The sequence below is a fragment of the Oncorhynchus gorbuscha genome, linkage group LG06, assembly GCF_021184085.1.
Source record: "Oncorhynchus gorbuscha isolate QuinsamMale2020 ecotype Even-year linkage group LG06, OgorEven_v1.0, whole genome shotgun sequence".
Taxonomy (NCBI): Eukaryota; Metazoa; Chordata; class Actinopteri; order Salmoniformes; family Salmonidae; genus Oncorhynchus; species Oncorhynchus gorbuscha.
In genome coordinates, this window is record NC_060178.1 from 90743281 (window position 1) to 90768868 (window position 25588).

A 25588-nucleotide genomic window follows, 5' to 3' on the forward strand; every position below is an offset into this window, starting at 1 on the left:
TTGGAAAGACCCAGGTCTGTCAACAAGCAGCTGACAGTGCTTCCAAAAGTATTGCAAAAAGCCAAAAGCAGAGGAGACACACACGTTTCCCCCACAAGTCAGTTTAATTGATAGTTAAAATAATTAAAGGCTAAAGATATGCTGTATCAGTACATAGATAGGTGATGGATGAACTGTTATTGGGGACAACCAGTCACAGCAACACAAGTTGGGGGGGGGGGGGGGGGGGGTGACCTTGACCTGTTCATCAACACAGGAGTTGGAAGAAGTTGATCTTAGGCACTGACCTACAGTCAGTTTCACATTTTACCTGAGCAGTAATGAAGGATTTTGTGAAGATACACTGGCCCCAGATCTGTGCCTAATGCCATCTTCTACCCAGTGCACGCAACCTCCAAACGGAGTGTACAAAACATTAGGAACACCTCTTTCCATGACAGACTGACAAGGTGAATCCAGTTGAAAGCTTATTGACACCACTTGTTAAAGTCACTTCAATTCAGTGTAGATGAAGGGGAGGAGACAGGTTAAAATACAATTTTTAATCCTCAAGACAATTGAGACATGGCTTGTGTATGTGTGGCATTCAGAGGGTAAATGGGTAAGAATGGTTTATCATGCTCAGCAGTTTCCTGTGTGTATCACGATTGGTCCACCACCACCCAAAGAACATCCAGCAAACTTGACAACGTTGGGATGCATTGGAGTCAACATGTATCCCTGTGGAACGTTTGATACCTTGAACAATCCATGCCCAGACAAATTGAGGTTATTCTGAGGGCAAAAGGGGGTGCTACCCAATATTAGGAAGGTGTTTTTAATGTTTTGTACAAGCAGGGTAATGTATAGCGCAGTAGTCTCTCTCTCTAATCCAACCATTCCAATTACAATCATTGTCAAAACAATAAACCCAAGCCATTTCAATGTTTCATATACAATTTATATTCATAGTCATATTTCATATGGTACAAAGTTACATTCTGTACTGCAAAGACTCTTTCATAGAAATAAATACTGAAATGGCTAAACTGCGATATGAAGTGTCTCTTCTCCTGGAGAGCACACACACACACACACACACACACACACACACACACACACACACACACACACACACACACACACACACACACACACACAGATCAGCAAAGGCAAAACACACGCCCTCGTTCACTCCTCATGACAGACACCGTAGTAACACTCACCAGCACAATCTGCTGGTACACAGACCAGACTCCGGCAGTGTGTGTCAAATGACACTTTACTCCGCATCTAGACGCAACCACAGATTAGGGTCGAAAAGACAAACATACAAAAAGTCAATAATAAAAATAGGCTTCAAATAGTCTCTGAACGCTTCAGTATCATATCAACCTATCAGGAGGGATCCTGTTTGGTCAGAGATCAGTCACTCTGTCCCCTAGTGTACAAAAGGTAAAAGGAAGACGTTGCCCGAGACGCTTATCTAATGTCAGTGTTGAGTTGTTCCTCCCCTAATTGTTCACGTTGGGATTTGCGGAGTGTAAATTGATCCTAGATCTGTGCCTATGGGTAACATCTACTCTCAGCATACAAAAGATTCCAGGTGCAGAGAAACCAGCTATTATACACAATCACATCTCTGCATTTGCAGAGATGGCTTAAAAATATATCTATCCATACACCATGAACCTTATAACAAAGGACGGTCTGTCAAAATGTTATTGTATCTACAGAGAGACGGGTTGAAAATACTGCTACAACACTGTACATTTACTTTATTCTGATCAACTGAAATTATTTTTCCTTTGGTATCATTCTTTCACATAGGGATACATACTCTGTCACACTTCAAAAGTCCATAATGCAGTTAAACATTTCCTTTTTCTGCTTTTAAAAAAAACTTTCAAACCTAAGGCAACAGTTGATTTTTGTAAAATGTCTGCAAGCTCTAGCTGATGGGAAGGAAGATGGGAGAGCAGGATGGGAGAGCAGCGGCCCAGAAACTAAATTCAGAGACCCTGTTCCAACACACTTAAAGTGCAACCCTGCCTTCCTACCTACCTTCCGTGAGGTAATGAACTACTAATCTGTCTCAATCATCAATCCAACCCAGTTGTAATTACCCCTAGGAAGGGAGGATGCATTTTTAGGTATTGGAATAGGGTGATTCTCTGACACTGCAGCTGCAGACATGATTGATCTGCGATCTATCAGGTTTTCCATAGACCATAATCATGGAGAACAACACTGATCCTGTCCATAAAACTGACAATTGATTAAACTGTATTGTGTAAAATCAACATCCATGTTCTCACGAAATAAAATAAAAATGATCATGCAAGAAGAGCACACCTGTATCATTTAGGACACACACGATTGGCTCCATCGCTGGATTGTCCTGTAATACTTGCTTTCTTATTGGACATCATGCAGTTGATTTGGTTTTGCAGTTCAAACACCGACATTATTATTCTCTTGTGTACAGGTGTCTCGTACAGTTTCATAAAGTATTGTCTCCTCTGTTCCATCGGTCCTTTACTGAAAGGAAGCAAAGATGAGGACAGGGGTGTGGCCAAAGACTGAACTTGAACCTACATTGATTCCCACCAATCACCACGCAGTATTTGGACAAAGGGGTTGGTTGGACACTAGGCATACAATATAAAACCAAGTGTAAAACATGACCTAAGAAAATTAAATAAACAGAAATGATTTAGTTTTCAATAATAATAAAAATAATAATAATAATAATAGAAGAGCAACAGGATTGTATCAAATTTAAAATTCAATACAATCAGTAAAATTAAAAATTAAATAAAAAATAACCGTAAAACAAAAAGAAACATGCAGAGGAGTGAATCTGATTGGCCAGCTTTGTTCCTGCTTCGAGCAGGCTCCTCCCATTCTTCATCTCTGTGGCAGGGTTAGAGATCAAGGGTTAAAAATTCAGGCCTGACTGCCCATGACCTGCCAGATGATCAGGTGACTCCTCTCAGCTTTAGCCAGGAAAGGCTGCAGCTTCAGAGTGTGCTCATCCAGTGGCTCCTCAGTTTCCCCAGCCTCGTCACCTACACACAGACAAACATTAAGCCACTTCAATTTATACAAATCTGTATGTTTTCATTCCCTGCCATATACGGACAGTACTTGTCAATTGATTGTCTGATAATACGGTCCTAGCCAACTCACCCATCCTGAAGTCAATGTATCCCTCTCCACCACTCAACACTAGAACAGACCTTTCCTGCTGTTGTTGAGGGTGCTCCTCTACCAACTTGTCACTCCCCACTTCTGCTGCTCCGCCAGCACCTGACGGGATCACCTGACCTGGGGGAGGGAGGACCTTCATCCAGTTAAAAGGCAGGAGGAGGAGAAGAAGAGAGGGAAGAGAAGTGAAATTACCTGGGACAGCCGTGAAGAACTTCACAGCATCTCGGTGACCATGGAAACAGAGCTGAGCGTGAGCCATGGAGCAGAAGGGTACAGAGGTTCCAGCTGTCACCTTGTCACTGTTCTCATCACCATACACACGGATTGTTCCACCAGGTTTACCTGGCCCCTCCGTCACCTTATTGGCTAGAGACCGAGCGAGAGAGAGATGAATCATTAAATAGAGAAAGGGTGAATAGATGGAGGGATGAGAGATAAATTAATAATTACATAGAGGAGAAAGAGATGGGCAAAGAGACGATGATGAGAGAGAGATGCATTACTTCCCCTTACTGTCAGTGAGAGGTATAGAGATGATGACTCCATTGCCAGTGCCGACCCAGAGACGGTTACAGGACACCATGAGAGCTGTGATCCTGACAAACGAGAAGCCCAGCTTCCCCGTACCTGATGGAGATCAACATGACTCATTATTAAGAAAATAAATGATGATGTACGGGTCTATATTTCCTGTACGTGACTTGGGCTTTCTAACGCCATGAATCCCTGTTCCATATTAATCAGCTAACGAGGACACACAAACTCAAACAAGTTGCATTAGAAGCATAGAACACAACAACAGGTGTTTAAATGCCCTGGGTTCCTCACCGAGCATCTTGCTGACGTAGGGTTCTATGTCGACATCCTGCAAGTGTTGGTGTGTGTGGGCGTGGAACAGTCGCAGAGTAGAGTCCAGTCGGATCGACACCCAGATACCATCTCCATCCCACGCCAGCTGTCTCACCTGGCTCTCCTTACGGGGGTGGGCATCAAATGACTTCTATGGGGGGAGAGAGATGAGAGAGGATGGAAAAGGAGAGGAGGGTTACAACTATAATCTGTGGATGAGTCAGTCCGCCTGAGCCTGTGTGTTTAGTACGCGAGTCAGTCAGTCCGCCTGAGCCTGTGTGTTTAGTACGCGAGTCAGTCAGTCCGCCTGAGCCTGTGTGTTTAGTACGCGAGTCAGTCAGTCCGCCTGAGCCTGTGTGTTTAGTACGCGAGTCAGTCAGTCCGCCTGAGCCTGTGTGTTTAGTACGCGAGTCAGTCAGTCCGCCTGAGCCTGTGTGTTCAGTACGTGAGTCAGTCAGTCCGCCTGAGCCTGTGTGTTCAGTACGCGAGTCAGTCAGTCCGCCTGAGCCTGTGTGTTCAGTACGCGAGTCAGTCAGTCCGTCTGAGCCTGTGTGGTCAGTACGTGAGTCAGTCAGTCCGCCTGAGCCTGTGTGTTTAGTACGCGAGTCAGTCCGTCTGAGCCTATGTGTTTAGTACGCGAGTCAGTCCGCCTGAGCCTGTGTGTTTAGTACGCGAGTCAGTCCGCCTGAGCCTGTGTTCAGTACGCGAGTCAGTCCGCCTGAGCCTGTGTGTTCAGTACGCGAGTCAGTCCGCCTGAGCCTGTGTTTAGTACGCGAGTCAGTCCGTCTGAGACTGTGTTCAGTACGCGAGTCAGTCCGCCTGAGCCTGTGTGTTTAGTACGCGAGTCAGTCCGTCTGAGACTGTGTTCAGTATGCGAGTCAGTCCGCCTGAGCCTGTGTGTTTAGTATGCGAGTCAGTCCGTCTGAGCCTGTGTGTTCAGTACGCGAGTCAGTCAGTCCGCCTGAGACTGTGTGTTCAGTACGCGAGTCAGTCAGTCCGCCTGAGACTGTGTGTTCAGTACGCCCGTCAGTCCGTCCGCCTGAGCCTGTGTGTTCAGTACGTGAGTCAGTCAGTCCGCCTGAGCCTGTGTGTTCAGTGCGTGAGTCAGTCAGTCCGCCTGAGCCTGTGTGTTCAGTACGCGAGTCAGTCAGTCCGCCTGAGCCTGTGTGTTCAGTACGCGAGTCAGTCAGTCCGTCTGAGCCTGTGTGGTCAGTACGCGAGTCAGTCAGTCCGCCTGAGCCTGTGTGTTTAGAATGCGAGTCAGTCCGTCTGAGCTTGTGTGTTTAGAATGCGAGTCAGTCCGCCTGAGCCTGTGTGTTCAGTACGCGAGTCAGTCAGTCCGCCTGAGCCTGTGTGTTCAGTACGTGAGTCAGTCAGTCCGCCTGAGCCTGTGTGTTCAGTGCGTGAGTCAGTCAGTCCGCCTGAGCCTGTGTGTTCAGTACGCGAGTCAGTCAGTCCGCCTGAGCCTGTGTGTTCAGTACACGAGTCAGTCAGTCCGTCTGAGCCTGTGTGGTCAGTACGCGAGTCAGTCAGTCCGTCTGAGCTTGTGTGTTTAGAATGCGAGTCAGTCCGCCTGAGCCTGTGTGTTCAGTACGCGAGTCAGTCAGTCCGCCTGAGCCTGTGTGTTCAGTACGCGAGTCAGTCCGTCCGCCTGAGACTGTGTGTTCAGTACGCGAGTCAGTCCGTCCGCCTGAGACTGTGTTCAGTACGCGAGTCAGTCCGTCCGCCTGAGACTGTGTTCAGTACGCGAGTCAGTCCGTCCGCCTGAGCCTGTGTGTTTAGTACGCGAGTCAGTCAGTCCGCCTGAGCCTGTGTGTTCAGTACGCGAGTCAGTCAGTCCGCCTGAGCCTGTGTGTTTAGAATGCGAGTCAGTCCGTCTGAGCCTGTGTGTTTCGAATGCGAGTCAGTCCGTCTGAGCCTGTGTGTTTCGAATGCGAGTCAGTCCGTCTGAGCCTGTGTGTTTCGAATGCGAGTCAGTCCGTCTGAGCCTGTGTGTTTCGAATGCGAGTCAGTCCGTCTGAGCCTGTGTGTTTCGAATGCGAGTCAGTCCGTCTGAGCCTGTGTGTTTCGAATGCGAGTCAGTCCGTCTGAGCCTGTGTGTTTCGAATGCGAGTCAGTCCGTCTGAGCCTGTGTGTTTAGAATGCGAGTCAGTCCGTCTGAGCCTGTGTGTTTAGAATGCGAGTCAGTCCGTCTGAGCCTGCATGATTCCGTGTGTGTGTCAGGCATGCCTCTATCTTCATCGCTTTGGGCTGGACAACGTAGATCTTGTTCCTGAAGCCACACCAGACCTTGTCGTGAACCACGGTCATACAGCGGATAGAGTGGTGGGGTCTGCCCAGGTCTAACAGGTGATAGTTGGTCAGATCCCACTGACCATCTGGAGTGGAAGGGGTGGGGTTTAGCACCAGCATATACAGTGCATTCAGAAAGTATTCAGACCCCTTGACTTTTTCCACTGTTATGTTACAGCCTTATTCTAAAATGCATTAAATATTTTATTTTTCCCACCCTCAATCTACACACAATACCCATAATGACAAAGCAAAAACAGGTGAATCCCAGGTGATTCAAGTAGATCAACGGACACACAAACAAATGTAAGAAAGCATATGGAAACACGTCAGCCTTACCCACTCCTCTGTGGAAGATGGCCAGTGTTCCATCAGCCAGAGACACCAACACTCTCCCCTTCACATGGACGATGCCCAGGACAGAGTCCTTCAGCTTTATAGAGTGGAGACACTTCCTCCACTGGGCCACTGACGAGTGCACGTACACACTGACACACACACACACACACACACACACACACACACACACACACACACACACACACACACACACACACACACACACACACACACACACACACACACACACACACACACACACACACACACACACACACACACACACACACACTTGACTGATGAGATCAATATGAGATTGATAAACAGATCTGATTGATTAATTAGCAGATTGGCGGCTCACCATCCGTTCTGTGCCCCCAGCCACATGGTGGGTAAAACACTGCTCATCTTCTGGGCTTCTTCTCTCATCAGGTCCTGTTCCTCTGGGTTAGGGTTGGAGCTCACACCATCCTTTACCAGATCAGACTCCCTGAGAATGAAAACAGTATGTATAATGCGTGTTTGTGTGTGTGTTTTTGTTTGTCCGTGTGTTTGTCCATACCTCTGTGTGTAGTTGGCTGGCGACTTCCCAGGGATAGTACTCTGAACACCCAGAGGGTCAGTGAAGACATGTTCAGTGTAGACTCCCCTCTGACTTAAGTCATGCTCCGGACCTGCGGGACCTGCACTGGCCTCTGTAGCTTCAGTAGCCTCCTCTGCAGCCTTGAAGTCTACACAGGGAGGAGGGAGAGAGAAGAAGAGTAGGCTACTTTTTAAATGGACCGGGAATCCCATTTGGGAACCAATAGCCCAAATCACATGTTTTTATAACCCTGTAGGGTAAACCTAGCAATTCAGCGGATCATTCCATGGAGAAAGTGGGGTGAAAGGATTTAGTTTAGAGGTCTTCACTGTTCCGAGTGGGCCTGATATACCCGACAGTCGTAACTTGTCCCTCGGGACCGGGTCGGGTCCTGTTTGATTGTCATCGGGTCTCGGTCTACGTACCTACAGCTGACAGACTGAATGGACCTAACCACAGCTCTGCATAGACTATAGCATATTTATTTTATGCTAATAAGGTGAATGTATTAACTTACAGAAGGCCTAGTCGACATATAAAGACCTACTTGTTAACCAGTAGACCAACTTGGCTGATAAACATAACATTTTTGTCACTCTGGTCCAATCGGGTCTAGGTTCCATTCGGTCTGATTGTTCTCTGGTTCGTCCGGGTCCATGACCTCTCGTCGAGCTAGCAAACCCAGCAATCACCCACCTCTGGAACTAGCAAAGTATCCACCAACTCGGCACATCAGTCCAGTGTGACTAGATCAGTAGAAACTTCAGAGGGACGTCTCTTACCTGTGTCGGTCTCATTCTCTGGGCTTGCTGTCTGGGGGGTAGCCACCGCCCCCTCAGTAGAGCAGCCAACCACATTGATCCCTGCCAGCACTCCAGCTTCGCCCCCTGAGCCACTACTGGTTATGCTGGCTTCGAGAGTCCCGCCCTCAGCACCTGACCCCGCCTCCGGGTTATGGGGTAACTCCTCCCCTGCCGGGTAGTCAGTCTCTCTGGCACCTGACACACACGCAAGCACATATACACCCAAGACCACCATATATAAACGTGTACAAACATACATGTTATGGTTAGCTACAATCAAAATAAATATATGTATTTTGATGGGTCTTGAGTGCTCATTAAAAAACACACACAAACACAGACCTGGCACGCTGGCCATGCAGAGGACGTGGGAGTTACAGACTAAGAAGTTCTCCAGGGCGTTCCCAGGCTGGTTGGCGTCGATGACGATGACCTTCGTGGTGGCCTGAGTACTGGTACAGATCCAGACCAGAGAGGACAGCTCCTCCTGGTGATGCAGCTCCTTCTCCTGCTCCTACACCACATAAGTATTGTATGAGCGTGCCTGTATTGTATGAGCGTGCCTGTATTGTATGAGCGTGCCTGTATTGTATGAGCGTGCCTGTATTGTATGAGCGTGCCTGTATTGTATGAGCGTGCCTGTATTGTATGAGCGTGCCTGTATTGTATGGGCGTGCCTGTATTGTATAAGCGTGCCTGTATTGTATGAGCATGCCTGTATTGTATGAGCGTGCCTGTATTGTATGAGCGTGCCTGTATTGTATGTATGAGCGTGCCTGTATTGTATGTATGAGCGTGCCTGTATTGTATGTATGAGCGTGCCTGTATTGTATGTATGAGCGTGCCTGTATTGTATGAGCGTGCCTGTATTGTATGAGCGTGCTTTTATTGTATGAGCGTGCCTGTATTGTATAAGCGTGCCTTTATTGTATGAGCGTGCCTTTATTGTATGAGCGTGCCTGTATTGTATGAGCGTGCCTGTATTGTATGAGCGTGCCTGTATTGTATGAGCGTGCCTGTATTGTATGAGCGTGCCTGTATTGTATGAGCGTGCCTGTATTGTATGAGCGTGCCTGTATTGTATGAGCGTGCCTGTATTGTATGAGCGTGCCTGTATTGTATGCGCGTGCCTGTATTGTATGAGCGTGCCTGTATTGTATGAGCGTGCCTGTATTGTATAAGCGTGCCTGTATTGTATAAGCGTGCCTTTATTGTATGAGCGTGCCTGTATTGTATGAGCGTGCCTTTATTGTATGAGCGTGCCTGTATTGTATGGGCGTGCCTGTATTGTATGAGCGTGCCTGTATTGTATGAGCGTGCCTGTATTGTATGGGCGTGCCTGTATTGTATGGGCGTGCCTGTATTGTATGGGCGTGCCTGTATTGTATGAGCGTGCCTGTATTGTATGCGCGTGCCTGTATTGTATGCGCGTGCCTGTATTGTATGCACGTGCCTGTATTGTATGCGCGTGCCTGTATTGTATGCGCGTGCCTGTATTGTATGCGCGTGCCTGTATTATATGCGCGTGCCTGTATTATATGCGCGTGCCTGTATTGTATGAGCGTGCCTGTATTGTATAAGCATGCCTTTATTGTATGAGCGTGCCTGTATTGTATGAGCGTGCCTGTATTGTATGAGCGTGCCTGTATTATATGCGCGTGCCTGTATTATATGCGCGTGCCTGTATTGTATGAGCGTGCCTGTATTGTATAAGCATGCCTTTATTGTATGAGCGTGCCTGTATTGTATGAGCGTGCCTGTATTGTATAAGCATGCCTGTATTGTATGGGCGTGCCTGTATTGTAGGGGCGTGCCTGTATTGTATGAGCGTGCCTGTATTGTATGAGTGTGCCTGTATTGTATGAGCGTGCCTGTATTGTATGGGCGTGCCTGTATTGTATGAGCGTGCCTGTATTGTATGAGCGTGCTGGCTGACCATATGTGTTGTGTATATGTACCTTCAGGTCCTGGTCCAGTTTGTCCAGACTGCTCTGTGATCCTGTCTTCCTGCAACGGCTCTCAGGACCAGAGCTGGTCAGGTCACTGTAGAACACACTGGCTCCTACTATTGACCCCCCGTCACGAGTCTTACCCCCTGACAGGTTCACACCTACAGCACACCACAGCTACGGGAGGGGGACACACAGTTAGCAATATGTCCCTATATATAGAGAGACATACAAGGTAAGAATAGGTGTACAGACCAGTTTGTGAGCGGAGCTGAGCGGTCCTTTCCTACTGCTCTGCTAAAAACCACTCATCGCTTATAGGAAGAGAAACTGCTGCTCCAAATTCACTCCATTCATTAAAAATCACAATTGAACCAACACCCATCTATTTTTGTGACTACCCAGACCTACCATTTTGTTTTGAAGTATTGAAATCAAACCATATGACCTGAAGGAAAAGTATTTGAATATATGCTATATATATATATATATATATATATATGCTATTTAGCAGACGCTTTTATCCAAAGCGACTTACAGTCATGTGTGCATACATTCAATGTATGGGTGGTCCCGGGGATCGAACCCACTACCCTGGCGTTACAAGCGCCATGCTCTACCAACTGAGCTACAGAAGGACCACAATATAATATACATATATACATGAAAAGATGAATGTAAGAAGTGCTCATCATTTCAAATAGGCTACATGTCATATTAAACAGCATATAAACTATCTAAAAAGGTCAGGAGCCAGACAGGGAGCTAGTTTAGAAAGTATTTCAAACTACAACCCAACATATTAAATAATTATATTCTATAAATTGCATATATATGCGGTGACTTACTTAGAATTCATTACAAATTAAACAAAAAATGCCTTATTAGGCTCAGTCTACAGTGCATTTGAATTCACTTTTAGAAACATGAGTTTGACCAGTCTGTGACTTCAGGCTCATGTGATGGTGCCTGAAGAACAGGTCAGCAGTGGAGAATACCCTCTAAGCACTTGCAGAGCCACTGGGGACGCTAAACACCTTTTGGGCCGTTCTTGCCAGGTTGGGCAGGAATGAGTTTATTGTTTTTGTAGGTAGGTAAAACAACACTATCAAAACAGATAAAGCTCCTTGAAAGAGGTAATATGCCTGGCCTATTGAGACAAAATCAATGATGGCCTATTGTATAAATAATAGAACAAAAATCAACAAAACGTAGAGATCTGACTTTTAGTTTATAAATCATTTGCAACAATGACACAGCTAGCTACTCACCTCGTTCCTTTCAGTTAGTATGTACACATACTAAGTACTTTCGGGATACCAGTCTTTCCTGACCCCATAATGATTCTTTAGTTGTGGGCACTACATTACCACACGCCCTGCCCTCTCTTGTGCTTGGACCTTTTCATCTTTGTAAGTCACCTGATTTTGCACCTGTGTGTTTTATCAGTTTCATTATGAAAATATTTAGCATACTAGATGACAGAAACTAAAGCAAGGGCTATTAGCAGCACACAAATAAACTACAAATGCATGCTGGGCTGGGCTTGCCCTGAGCTTGTGAAGTGAGCGCTACTGGAGCGGGCGAGAAGGCCGAAGCGCCAGCCTTTGGGAAACTCACTCCACGCTCCAGTCAAATTGGGCACGCTCTGCTCTAGCTCACATACTCTGGTATACACACCTTCATGGTAGCATCTTTCTCATCCAGTGGTCGGAGGTAGACCGGTACAGGTAGATTCTTCATCTTGTTCTCGGACGTCTGACCACCGTTGGCCACCTGTAAAATAAAATTGTGTGCTAAAAATACCTGGAGTCGCTTAACCTAACTTATATTAAAAGTCAGCCATATTAAGTAATCCACAAAGAGACTTGAACTACCTTGAATTTCTGTGGCAGGCTCCACCCATAGGCTTGTACCCGGCCGTCCTCTTCCTTCTCAACATGGGCTTTCACCTGTCTGTACTGGGCTCTCTTCTGCTCCCTACGAGACACCATGTTGCCTGCCTCAGACCTGAACGGGGAGATGCATAAAAAAACTTCCATCTATTCTGGACACAATCTGGCATAGATAGATAAATAAACAGAATAGATGGGGGCATGGAGGTGGGGCCAAAAGAGGATTAAATCCTCAATGAGTGAAAGGCTGCATTAATAATTGGGTGGATCATGAGTGAATGGAGAGATGAGTAGATGTCTCCAACACTCACTCCTCATTGAGGAAGTCGAAGGCCTTGCTCTTGTCACTGGGTAGCTGTTGCAGCGCTGCGCTCCTCTTCTTCACGGAGGGCTGGACCTGGGACGAGGGGGCGTTGTACTTTACATTGACTGGAGCCGCCTCCGCCGGCTTCTTAGCTGCTCCACCACTTGAACTGAACAACCGGCTGAAACTGGAGGACGGAGGGAGGGATGGAGAGAGGGATACAGGGATGGAGGGAGGGAGAAGGTAGAAAGAAAGAGCAGACAGAGACACATATAGAGGGGTGGACAAAGCAGCAGCGGCAGGGTTTAAGGGATAAATATTAAAATCAAGGGTTGATTTAAACCCCCCCACCCCCAAGACTACGCCAATGACCAAAAGAAGGGTTTAACAGCGAGCCAGTCTCCACTCAGCAATTTTACAGGGGTTGGGAGAGCAGGGAATGCATTGGTTAATACTGTAACATGAACCAGGCAGTTAGTATGTCAACACAGAACACAACAAATGTTACAAACTATTACTGCTAATCCCAGCTCTAGACAACGCTTGTTAAGTAAGAGTGAGAAAAGGCTAGATCCAAAAATATCAGGATTCTTTCTGTTTAAGATCAAATATCTACAGTCCATCAGGTCAAAACAGACTTCATGACCCTCTCCATATAGCAGAAAATAGACATCCCTTTTAGTAACAACCTCAGTCTGTCAATTCAGAAATCTGTCCAATCACAGATGGCATACTGCACCTGACTCTGGAATACAACCATCTATTCCACCGTATGCCCAGTTTCTCATCACAACCCCATCACACACACCCTCCCACATCCCAACACACCTCCTGCACACATATGACAAACAACAACAACCACAGGCATGATAACAGAGACAGAGGGACCAGAGGGCAACAGGAAAGACAAGGGATTTCTTCATCAATAAACATGCATTTAACATTTCACGCACACACCGCCTCTTCAACAAATAAATGCTTTACCCTCTGCCTAAAATATAAGTAAATTATTAGCCAGATGCATTACACCCCTCTCCAACAATACATGTCATTCATAAATTAACCACACACCATAGCCATTCCTACTGAAACTCAACAGGGAGAGCCTGTATTGGGAAATGGCTATTTACAAGACATTTAAGTTAAATACATTTCATATTCATACTAGGTACACACACCTTCTGTTTGTAGGTGAATCGTATTCAAAACTTTTGACAAAGAGGATAAGTGTTGGTTTTCCTTAGGAGTTTAAAAAAAATGTGAGCTCACTCCGACTTTAAATGAAAACAAAATGTCACTTGAAGTAAAAAGCCATTCCCTGATCAGGCAGGCACTCCGTGCATGTTTTGTTAATGTTGTTTGTTTAAAACCAGATTCAAGCTGACACTTAGCATGGCAAAGGTTTACCTACACGCTGGAGATCAAAACACGATGTAAAAAAAATATATATAATAAAGACAAAATTGAAAACAAAAAGGGGAAAACAGAATCAATGATGGTCAACAATCATCGTTGTGACTTTAGCTTCAGGTATGGTATGACACCTCTGAGATGAGGAGTGTACGGAGAAATACAAAGAGAATACAAAAAAAAGCAGCGACAAAAAAGAAAAGAGTAAAGAAAATTAGATAGAAAGGAGGGGTAGTAGAAAAGGGAGGGGTAGTAGTAGGGAAAGGAGTGGTAGTAGAAAAGGGAGGGGTAGTAGAAAAGGGAGGGGTAGTAGAAAAGGGAGGGGTAGTAGTAGGGAAAGGAGTGGTAGTAGAAAAGGGAGGGGTAGTAGAAAAGGGAGGGGTAGTAGAAAAGGGAGGGGTAGTAGAAAAGGGAGGGGTAGTAGAAAAGGGAGGGGTAGTAGTAGGGAAAGGAGTGGTAGTAGAAAAGGGAGGGGTAGTAGAAAAGGGAGGGGTAGTAGAAAAGGGAGGGGTAGTAGAAAAGGGAGGGGTAGTAGTAGGGAAAGGAGTGGTAGTAGAAAAGGGAGGGGTAGTAGAAAAGGGAGGGGTAGTAGAAAAGGGAGGGGTAGTAGAAAAGGGAGGGGTAGTAGAAAAGGGAGGGGTAGTAGTAGGGAAAGGAGTGGTAGTAGAAAAGGGAGGGGTAGTAGAAAAGGGAGGGGTAGTAGTAGGGAAAGGAGTGGTAGTAGTAGGGAAAGGAGGGGTAGTAGAAAAGGGAGGGGGAGTAGAAAAGGGAGGGGTAGTAGTAGGGAAAGGAGTGGTAGTAGTAGGGAAAGGAGGGGTAGTAGAAAAGGGAGGGGTAGTAGTAGGGAAAGGAGTGGTAGTAGTAGGGAAAGGAGGGGTAGTAGAAAAGGGAGGGGTAGTAGTAGGGAAAGGAGTGGTAGTAGTAGGGAAAGGAGGGGTAGTAGAAAAGGGAGGGGTAGTAGTAGGGAAAGGAGGGGTAGTAGAAAAGGGAGGGGTAGTAGTAGGGAAAGGAGGGGTAGTAGAAAAGGGAGGGGTAGTAGTAGGGAAAGGAGTGGTAGTAGTAGGGAAAGGAGGGGTAGTAGAAAAGGGAGGGGTAGTAGAAAAGGGAGGGGTAGTAGAAAAGGGAGGGGTAGTAGAAAAGGGAGGGGTAGTAGAAAAGGGAGGGGTAGTAGTAGGGAAAGGAGTGGTAGTAGTAGGGAAAGGAGGGGTAGTAGAAAAGGGAGGGGTAGTAGTAGGGAAAGGAGGGGTAGTAGAAAAGGGAGGGGTAGTAGTAGGGAAAGGAGGGGTAGTAGAAAAGGGAGGGGTAGTAGTAGGGAAAGGAGTGGTAGTAGAAAAGGGAGGGGTAGTAGTAGGGAAAGGAGTGGTAGTAGAAAAGGGAGGGGTAGTAGTAGGGAAAGGAGTGGTAGTAGAAAAGGGAGGGGTAGTAGTAGGGAAAGGAGTGGTAGTAGAAAAGGGAGGGGTAGTAGTAGGGAAAGGAGGGGTAGTAGAAAAGGGAGGGGTAGTAGTAGGGAAAGGAGGGGTAGTAGAAAAGGGAGGGGTAGTAGAAAAGGGAGGGGTAGTAGAAAAGGGAGGGGTAGTAGAAAAGGGAGGGGTAGTAGAAAAGGGAGGGGTAGTAGTAGGGAAAGGAGTGGTAGTAGAAAAGGGAGGGGTAGTAGTAGGGAAAGGAGTGGTAGTAGAAAAGGGAGGGGTAGTAGTAGGGAAAGGAGGGGTAGTAGTAGGGAAAGGAGTGGTAGTAGAAAAGGGAGGGGTAGTAGTAGGGAAAGGAGGGGTAGTAGAAAAGGGAGGGGTAGTAGTAGGGAAAGGAGGGGTAGTAGAAAAGGGAGGGGTAGTAGTAGGGAAAGGAGTGGTAGTAGAAAAGGGAGGGGTAGTAGTAGGGAAAGGAGTGGTAGTAGAAAAGGGAGGGGTAGTAGTAGGGAAAAAGGAGTGGTAGTAGAAAAGGGAGGGGTAGTAGTAGGGAAAGGAGGGGTAGTAGAAAAGGGAGGGGTAGTAGTAGGGAAAGGGGGGTAGTAGAAAAGGGAGGGGTAGTAGTAGGGAAAGGAGGGGTAGTAGAAAAGGGAGGGGTAGTAGTAGGGAAAGGAGGGGTAGTAGAAAAGGGAGGGGTAGTAGTAGGGAAAGGAGGGGTAGTAGAAAAGGGAGGGGTAGTAGTAGGGAAAGGAGGGGTAGTAGAAAAGGGAGGGGTAGTAGTAGGGAAAGGAGTGGTAGTAGAAAAGGGAGGGGTAGTAGTAGGGAAAGGAGGGGTAGTAGAAAAGGGAGGGGTAGTAGTAGGGAAAGGAGGGGTAGTAGAAAAGGGAGGGGTAGTAGTAGGGAAAGGAGGGGTAGTAGAAAAGGGAGGGGTAGTAGTAGGGAAAGGAGGGGTAGTAGAAAAGGGAGGGGTAGTAGTAGGGAAAGGAGTGGTAGTAGAAAAGGGAGGGGTAGTAGTAGGGAAAGGAGTGGTAGTAGAAAAGGGAGGGGTAGTAGTAGGGAAAGGAGTGGTAGTAGAAAAGGGAGGGGTAGTAGTAGGGAAAGGAGTGGTAGTAGAAAAGGGAGGGGTAGTAGTAGGGAAAGGAGTGGTAGTAGAAAAGGGAGGGGTAGTAGTAGGGAAAGGAGGGGTAGTAGAAAAGGGAGGGGTAGTAGTAGGGAAAGGAGGGGTAGTAGAAAAGGGAGGGGTAGTAGTAGGGAAAGGAGGGGTAGTAGAAAAGGGAGGGGTAGTAGTAGGAAAAGGAGGGGTAGTAGAAAAGGGAGGGGTAGTAGTAGGGAAAGGAGGGGTAGTAGAAAAGGGAGGGGTAGTAGTAGGGAAAGGAGGGGTAGTAGAAAAGGGAGGGGTAGTAGTAGGGAAAGGAGGGGTAGTAGAAAAGGGAGGGGTAGTAGTAGGGAAAGGAGGGGTAGTAGAAAAGGGAGGGGTAGTAGTAGGGAAAGGAGGGGTAGTAGAAAAGGGAGGGGTAGTAGTAGGGAAAGGAGTGGTAGTAGAAAAGGGAGGGGTAGTAGTAGGGAAAGGAGTGGTAGTAGAAAAGGGAGGGGTAGTAGTAGGGAAAGGAGTGGTAGTAGAAAAGGGAGGGGTAGTAGTAGGGAAAGGAGTGGTAGTAGAAAAGGGAGGGGTAGTAGTAGGGAAAGGAGTGGTAGTAGAAAAGGGAGGGGTAGTAGTAGGGAAAGGAGTGGTAGTAGAAAAGGGAGGGGTAGTAGTAGGGAAAGGAGGGGTAGTAGAAAAGGGAGGGGTAGTAGTAGGGAAAGGAGGGGTAGTAGAAAAGGGAGGGGTAGTAGTAGGAAAAGGAGGGGTAGTAGAAAAGGGAGGGGTAGTAGTAGGGAAAGGAGGGGTAGTAGAAAAGGGAGGGGTAGTAGTAGGGAAAGGAGGGGTAGTAGAAAAGGGAGGGGTAGTAGTAGGGAAAGGAGGGGTAGTAGAAAAGGGAGGGGTAGTAGTAGGGAAAGGAGGGGTAGTAGAAAAGGGAGGGGTAGTAGTAGGGAAAGGAGGGGTAGTAGAAAAGGGAGGGGTAGTAGTAGGGAAAGGAGGGGTAGTAGAAAAGGGAGGGGTAGTAGTAGGGAAAGGAGTGGTAGTAGAAAAGGGAGGGGTAGTAGTAGGGAAAGGAGTGGTAGTAGAAAAGGGAGGGGTAGTAGTAGGGAAAGGAGTGGTAGTAGAAAAGGGAGGGGTAGTAGTAGGGAAAGAAGGGGTAGTAGAAAAGGGAGGGGTAGTAGAAAAGGGAGGGGTAGTAGAAAAGGGAGGGGTAGTAGTAGGGAAAGAAGGGGTAGTAGAAAAGGGAGGGGTAGTAGTAGGGAAAGGAGGGGTAGTAGAAAAAGGAGGGGTAGTAGTAGGGAAAGGAGTGGTAGTAGAAAAGGGAGGGGTAGTAGTAGGGAAAGGAGGGGTAGTAGAAAAGGGAGGGGTAGTAGAAAAGGGAGGGGTAGTAGTAGGGAAAGAAGGGGTAGTAGAAAAAGGGGGGTAGTAGAAAAAGGAGGGGTAGTAGAAAAGGGAGGGGTAGTAGTAGGGAAAGGAGGGGTAGTAGAAAAGGGAGGGGTAGTAGTAGGAAAAGGAGGGGTAGTAGTAGGGAAAGGAGGGGTAGTAGAAAAGGGAGGGGTAGTAGTAGGGAAAGGAGGGGTAGTAGAAAAGGGAGGGGTAGTAGTAGGGAAAGGAGGGGTAGTAGAAAAGGGAGGGGTAGTAGTAGGGAAAGGAGGGGTAGTAGAAAAGGGAGGGGTAGTAGTAGGGAAAGAAGGGGTAGTAGAAAAAGGGGGTAGTAGAAAAAGGAGGGGTAGTAGAAAAAGGAGGGGTAGTAGAAAAAGGAGGGGTAGTAGAAAAAGGGGGGTAGTAGAAAAAGGGGGAGTAGTAGAAAAAGGAGGGGTAGTAGAAAAAGGAGGGGTGGTGAAAAAGGAGGGGTAGTAGAAAAAGGAGGGGTGGTGAAAAAGGAGGGGAAGTAGAAAAAGGAGGGGTCGTAGAAAAAGGAGAGGTAGTAGAAAAAGGAGAGGTAGTAGAAAAAGGAGAGGTCGTAGAAAAGGAGGGGTAGTAGAAAAAGGAGGGGTGGTGAAAAAGGAGGGGTGGTGAAAAAGGAGGGGAAGTAGAAAAAGGAGGGGTAGTAGAAAAAGGAGGGGTAGTAGAAAAAGGAGGGGTAGTAGAAAAAGGAGGGGTAGTAGAAAAAGGAGTGAAGTGGTAGTAGGAAATGAGTGGAGTGGTAGTAGGAAAGGAGTGGTAGTAGGAAAGGAGTGGAGTGGTAGTAGGAAAGGAGTAATGGTGAAAAAGGAGGGAATCTTACAACTGCCAGATGCTTGATTTCTTCTTGTCTGCGGCGGCAGGGTTCTCTCTAGATGCTCTGAGGGAAGATAACAACATATGTCATGGAGTCATCACTATTCAGCTGAGACAAAAACGATCTTGTTACTCAACTAGCTAGAGTCGCCAAAGACGGAACGCACTAGAAGGGGTGCATGTTTATCAATAAGAACAATGTGTGGGTGGAACACAGAAGACAAAAACTCTTCAATATGCATCACTTTATTTTGGTGTAGCTCAGCTTTAAAAGGAGCTGCTTGGTCAATCCAATGTCTGCATTGGCGGTCATGCGGCCTCTGCAGAAGTCAGGGCATTCATACTTCTTGCGCTTCACAGAGCAGTGCAAAGGTTTTGAGCAGAGCTGTCGTCAAGTGAGTTTAATTTTATACAGGACCTCCAGCCGCCACCAACCGTCAACCAATCCTGTCAATGTGGAGCTATACGGAGCCCTCCGCATTGTTAAAAAATTTGGGAGGCCCACAGTGGCACTAAATTTGGCCTCTGTATGCCTCCGGAGGCTCCGCACCTGCGTCACATCATCCATACGAAGCCTTTTTGAATCAAGCATAAATTGGCTCTTAGTTACAAGACTCCCCTCCTCCCTCTCCCTCTTCTCACCGTATCATCTCTGTCCATCGTACAGCTTCCTGTAGCTCCATCAGTCTCTCCTTGTACTGGTTCCTCTCCATGAGGACTCTGGCCATCTCTACCCTGGTGAACCTCTTCCTCTGAGCCGTGGGAACATCCGCCTGCCAGGAGTGGTATCAGCACCCTCATTAGACACTTCCACAAACAACTCACACACACAAACAACTCACACACACAAACTCACATCTTCCTCACTCTTGGTCTTCACTTTGTCTTCCTCTGCCACCCGAACCCTAAGAGAGAAACACACCATGTGATGAACACGCATCGGCGACACACATACCGGAGATGAACACACACACATGCTTGAGATGAACACACACAGGAGATGCCTGGGGATCCCATATTAATCTCAACAGGGGAACAAAGACAGAGAGAAGGAAGGCAGAGTAAAGACTGACCTCCTGAGTTCCTCCTCTAGCTCCTTGTTCTTCTCCTCCAGTCTAGTCTTGGCCTGAGTCACAGCCTCCAGCTCTCCCTGCAACACCTCCTTCTCACACGACAGCTCATCTACACGCGCTATCAGGTCATTCTTCACCACATTCAACGCATTTCTGACGCAACCGTGAGGACAGAGATTAGTCAGCATGATCATTAGGCCCTACACCAACCTTCTCTGGGCCACTGTTTCTGCATCCTGGTCCTGGGGACCCAAAGGGGTGCACATTTCTGTTTTTGTCCTAGCATTACACACCTGATTCCACTATAATCAACTCATAATCAAAACTTTGATTAATGGAATTGGGTGTTTAGTGCTAGGACAAAAACAGAAATGTGCACCCCGTTGATTCCAGGACCAGGATTCAGAAACACTGCGCCAGGTGAACTCTTTGACGAAAGCCATATCCCTCTATGAACAGAAGGTGGAAGTAGTGTGAATTTACTACACAACGTGGGACATTCTTGCTCTGGCAATTTAATAATCTTCCATTGATTTCTTGAGCATGGATGCAGGTGATTTGAAAACACGCCTTACTTGGTCTCCAGCAGCTGAGTGTTCTCATGGATGAGGTGCTCCACTTCACGACCCATACCTTCAGGGAAAAGGAGGGATGAAAAGGAAACATTAATAATAAGAAATGGGAATTCCTCCAGTCTAAAATGGAACGATATAAAACAACATGATACACACATTCCTTCAGTCTTACCAAGAAAGTTAAGGTCTGAGTCTGACACCCATGCTGGCAATGTGAGGTAGAAAACAAAACTGATTAACTTGACAAGATCGTCTTACAGCACGACTTGACTCTATGGGGACTCCACCAGGTCAACATACAGCCTAAAGAACACCTAACCTACAACCTCAATAAAAGGGAGACCCACTGTATATTTTAGTCATAGTTTGGAAGCTAAAAAGGGAGAACTAGGGAGAGGGTGATAAGGGAGAAAATGAAAGGGGTGTGAATGGAATGGTTGATACACACCAGAAAACTCATCTGAAGAGAAGAACCAGGAAAATATGAAATAATGAGATGAAGTATGCAGTATGGAAATAAAGTTAATGTGAAAGGGGAGAAATAGCAAATATTTTCTGTAGAAAGGTGAGTCCATCCTAGTATATATGGCAAGTACACACAAGTGCCAGTTGAGTTTTTGCCATTCATTTGGGACTGAGGTAAAGTTTTCCAGATTTACCCAAGGTGTGGGTATGAGATGATGGTCTTGGAATAGGTGAGCGGCAAGTGTCTACAGGGGACGTGTCTTACCGAGCAGGTCGGCCCCCTCGTCCATGTCTGCTATGTCTACTTCCATGTCGGGTCCTGCCGAGGACAGCTCCGCAAACAAAGACTCTGTGTTCCTGTCGAACGCCATGTTTTCTATACCTACTCCTTTAGAAGGAGTACTGGAGAGAGAGATGGGAGGAGGGAGGTGGAAGGGGGAGAGAGAGAGCGGGAGGTCATCTGAGTGACCACAGCTTCAATACACTGCATCATGAAATAAAGTGTTTGTTTTCATATCCGGCTGCAAGGACCAAGCTGGAAGCGATTGTCTGTACAGTTTGACAGATAAATGATGATTGAGTGTTCAGGATAGAGATGCAGAGAAGGAGATAGAAACACTAGTTCCTGTTGACCCTACCTGGCATCTTTGTAGCCACTGAGGTCCATGTCCAGTTCAGGAGTGGACTCTATGATGGACTGCACCTCTGATGACTCAGTGTTATCATCTGCTGCGTCTGTAGAGGAGATGGAATAACATGTTAGAGTACTAACCTTCTGGGACAAATGGGTACGTTTGACATGGTGAATACAGTGGTGAGGCCAATGTGATGCCAAACACATTTTAGTAGGTTTTCTAATGTAACAAAATCCAAGTCCCCCAACATAGCCAATCCCCATGTTCTCAGTTTATGCCCTGGAGCTACAGTACTGACCTGTGAGAGGTCCTGACCCTCCTCTGACTCCTGCTCCTCTCAGCTCGGAGTCCTGTGCCTCCTGTACTGTGGTGTTCTTACTGCTGATGTTCTCGGGCTTCCTGTCGCTTCTGTCCAGGTTCCTGTTTAGACCCTCGCTCAGTTCCTCTAACTCTTCCTGGTGGGGTGTGCCCACAGATGCCATGGCAACATCAGACGCAGAAGTAGACATGGGAGTGGCCGACATAGACCCGCCCCCTTGACTGGACATTGGGGAGTCAGATTTGGAGCCGCCGCTTTGCGTGGACATTGGGGTAACAGACTTTGAGTCCACCCCTTGAGATGAAATAGGGGTACTGAATTTGGACTCTTCTTGAGAAGACATCAGGGTGGCCGATTTAGAGCTACCTTGCTGCGAGGACATTTTGGAGCCTGCTCCTTGGCTGGACATGGGGTTCCCCAACTTGGAGCCCCCTTTAGGAGACATAGGTGGGTTGGACTTGGAGCCTCCACGGTTAGCATTTGACATCTCATCCTACCGAAGAGAAAGATGAAGAATAAATTAAATAATAACAGATGGTCATTCTCAAGTCAAGCTTCTTTCTCTCAAAAAGGAATAAGCATATTTGAAAAAAAGTTAGCCAATGCAACAAAACCATTAATGCTCAGTCAAAAGGCAAATGGTATAAAGGCAATGGTATAAAAGTGCATAAAACAAAACAAGAAAAATAAATGCAGTTTAAACCAACCAGAAAAACATCTAAATTCAAATTAAAGTCTTTAGATCACACAGTTAGAAAACAAAACAAACATGTTGTAGCATATTCTACAGCTACGGCTAGTTGATTGGGTTGAAGTACAGCTGGTGCCCTCTATGCATTAGTAATCCTAGCAAGCCGTCTGAACCCCTGAAAGACTGCGATGCATCTGAAATGGCACCCTACTCCCTATATAGTTCACTACTTTGGGTCAGAGCCCCATAGGGCTGAAAGTAATGCACTACATAGGGAATAGGGATCATTTAAGATTCAGCCCCACGGTCACACCCCGGTCCAGATGAGGAACCTGCTTGGGTTGCATGCAGCTGGCAATGTACTATGATCTATGGTGGAATAAAGACTAGATTACGCTTTTATGAGACGACGTCATATTCGTTGTCAACAACACAGCAATTACAGGCCATAAAAACAACAACGCGGTAGTTTGGACCTGGTTCTGTTTAGCCTGCTGATTGGCCGAACGCCTCTGCCATCTGCTTGGGGAGTCTGGCGCCCCCAACTGGTTAAGAGAAAATTTACAACGAAGGCCTGTTTTAGAGCCGCAATCACAACTGGCCACATAATCAAAACACAGAGGTATAAAGATTACAAGGGGGGGGGGGGCAATCAGAAGAGATAGAACAACAGATTCATGTTGAAACAAGATTATTGCAAAGTCATTACGTATCTATCGATATATGAACGAGAATCAAATGCAACATGTTTCATGAGCTGAAATAAAATGTTATATACAGCCCTGTTGGTGAGCATTTCTCCTGTGCCAAAATAATTCATCCACCTGACAGGTCTGGCATATCAAGAAGCTGATTAAACAGCATGATCATTATACAGGTGCAACTTTTGTTGTGGACAATGAAGGGCCACTTTAAAATGTGCAGTTTTGTCACAACACAATGCCACAGATGTCAAAACGACACAAGTTGAGGGAGATTGCAATTGGCATGCTGGCTGCAGGAATATCCATCAGAGCTGCTGCCAGAGAAATAAATGTTAATTTCTCTACCATAAACTGCCTCCAATGTAATTTAAGAGAATTTGGCAGTATATCCAACCGGCCTCACAATCACAGCTCCCAAGTGGGTGGGCCTATGCCCTCCAAGGCCTACCCATGGCTGTACCCATGCCCAGTCATGTCAAATCCATAGATTAAGGCCTAATGAATTTATTTCAATTGACTGATTTCCTTATATGAACTGTAACTCAGTAAAATATTTCAAATTGTTGCAGTTCAACTCATCCCAAACGGGTTGAGGTCAGGTGATTGTGGAGGCCAGGTCATCTGATGCAGCTCTCCACCCCACTCCTTCTTGGTCAAATAGCCCTTACAAAGCCTGGAGGTGTGTTGGGTAATTGTCCTGTTGAAAAACAAATGATCCCCCCACAAAGCACATGGGAAGGCGTATCGCTGCAGAATGCTGTGGTAGCCATGCTGGTTAAGTGTGCCTTGAATTCTAAATAAATAACACAGTGTTACTAGCAAAGCACCACCACACCACCTCCATGCTTCACGGTGGGAACCACATACGAGGAGATCATCCGGTCACCTAATCTGCATCTCACAATGACATGGATGTTGGAACCCAAAATCAAAAATGTGGACTCAGACCAAAATGACATATTTCCACTGGTCTAATGTCCATCGCTCGTGTTTCTTGGCCCAAGCAAGTCTCCTCTCCTTATTGGTGTCCTTTATTAGTGGTTTCCTTGCTGAAATTTGACCATGAAGGCCTGATTCACGCAGTCTCCTCTGAACAGTAGAGATGTTTCTGTTACTTGAACTCTGAAGTATTTATTTGGGCTGTAATCTGAGGTGCATTTAACTCTAATGACCTTAACTTCTACAGCAAAAGTAACTCTGGCGGTCCTCATGAGAGCCAGTTTCATCATAGCACTTGATGGTTTTTGCGACTGCACTTGAAATTTAACGGATTGACTGAACTTCATGTCTTAAAGTAATGGACTGTCGTTTCTCTTTGCTTATTTGAGCATTTCTTACCATAATATAGACTTGGTCTTTTACCAATAGTATACCACCCCTACCTTGTCACAACACAACTGATTGGCTCAAATGCATTAAGAAAGAAATTCCACAAATTAACTTTTACCAAGGCATACCTGTTGAAACCTGCCATTTCCAGGTTCGATTACAGGCTCAAAATGGCCAGAAACAAAGGACTTTCTTCAGCAACTCGTCAGTCTTTTCATGTTCTGAGAAATGAAGGCTATTCCATGCGAGAAATTGCCAGTTTGAGAAACAGACTCCTCACAAGTCCTCAACTGAAGATCTCGAACAACGCTGTGTACTACTCCCTTCACAGAACAGCGCAAACTGGCCCTAACCAGAACAGAAAGAGGAGTGGGAGGCCTGAGCAAGAGGACAAGAACATTAGTGTGTCTAGTTTGAGATACAGATGCCTCACAAGTCCTCAACTGGCAGCTTAATTAAATAGTGCAGGTAAAACACCAGTCTCAACGTCAACAGTGAAGAGGCGACTCCAGGATGCTGTCCTTCTAGGCAGAGTTGCAAAGAAAAAGCCATATCTCAGACTGGCCAATAAAAAGAAAAGATTAAGATGGGCAAAATAAACAGACACTGGACAGAAGAACAGAGCAAGAAAAGACTGACGAGTTCAGAAGAAAATTATTTTGTTTCTGGCCATTTTGAGCCTGTAATCGAACCCACAAATGCTGATGCTCCAGATACTCAACCAGTCTAAAGAAGTACAGTTTTACTGCTTCTTTAAATCAGCACAACAGTTTTCAGCTGTGCTAACATAATTGCAAAAGGGTTTTCTAATGATCAACTTGAATTAGCAAACACAATGTGCCATTGGAACACAGGAGTGATGGTTGCTGATAATGGGCTGCTGTACGCCTACAGTTGAAATAAGAAGTTGACATACACTTAGGTTGGAGTCATAACTTTTTCAACCACTCCACAAATTTCTTGTTAACAAACTATAGGTTTGGCAAGTCGGTTAGGACATCTACTTTGTGCATGACAAGTAATTTTTCCAACAATTGTTTACAGACAGATTATTTCACTTATAATTCCAGTGGGTCAAAAGTTTACATAGTCAACTTAGTCTCTTTAAACAGCTTTGGAAATTCCAGAAAATTATGTAATGGCTTTAGAAGCTTCTCATAGGCTAATTGACAATTTTAGTCAATTGGTGGTGTACCTGTGGATGTATTTCAAGGCCTACCTTTAAACTCAGTGCCTCTTTGCTTGACATCATGGGAAAATCTAAAGAAATCAGCCAATAACTCAGAAAACAAATTATAGACCTCCACAAGTATGATTCATCCTTGGGAGCAATATCCAAACACCTGAAGGTACCACATTCATCTGTACAAACAATAGTGCGCAAGAACAAACACCATGGGACCACGCAGCCGTCATACAGCTCAGAAAGGGAGATGCATTCTGTCTCCTAGAGATGAACGTACTTTGATGCGAAAAG

At 46.2% G+C, this 25588-nt stretch overlaps 1 protein-coding gene across 5 annotated transcripts in view; it reads right to left on the reverse strand.

Moving 5' to 3' along the window:
* Positions 1–527: 527 nt before the first annotated feature.
* The window catches only part of LOC124038507 (C-Jun-amino-terminal kinase-interacting protein 4-like), a 76569-nt gene continuing 51508 nt past the window's right edge, over positions 528–25588 (reverse strand). For 2 of the 5 annotated variants that reach the window (XM_046354484.1, XM_046354485.1), the window contains exons 3-26: positions 22555–22623; positions 21367–21880; positions 21072–21168; positions 20699–20835; positions 19969–20026; positions 19394–19546; positions 19177–19225; positions 18963–19093; positions 18327–18384; positions 12214–12395; positions 11885–12017; positions 11688–11783; positions 10017–10184; positions 8401–8572; positions 8038–8253; positions 7235–7403; positions 7034–7162; positions 6673–6821; positions 6271–6419; positions 4021–4192; positions 3706–3819; positions 3385–3558; positions 3172–3309; positions 528–3050 (exon numbers count right to left, since the gene is read on the reverse strand). In XM_046354484.1, the coding sequence (XP_046210440.1) occupies positions 2929–3050; positions 3172–3309; positions 3385–3558; positions 3706–3819; positions 4021–4192; positions 6271–6419; positions 6673–6821; positions 7034–7162; positions 7235–7403; positions 8038–8253; positions 8401–8572; positions 10017–10184; positions 11688–11783; positions 11885–12017; positions 12214–12395; positions 18327–18384; positions 18963–19093; positions 19177–19225; positions 19394–19546; positions 19969–20026; positions 20699–20835; positions 21072–21168; positions 21367–21880; positions 22555–22623 (3549 nt within the window). In that variant the 3' untranslated portion in view covers positions 528–2928. The remainder of the gene's footprint in view (positions 3051–3171; positions 3310–3384; positions 3559–3705; positions 3820–4020; positions 4193–6270; positions 6420–6672; positions 6822–7033; positions 7163–7234; positions 7404–8037; positions 8254–8400; positions 8573–10016; positions 10185–11687; positions 11784–11884; positions 12018–12213; positions 12396–18326; positions 18385–18962; positions 19094–19176; positions 19226–19393; positions 19547–19968; positions 20027–20698; positions 20836–21071; positions 21169–21366; positions 21881–22554; positions 22624–25588) is intronic. The other 3 variants (XM_046354486.1, XM_046354487.1, XM_046354483.1) reach the window with 2 other exon arrangements.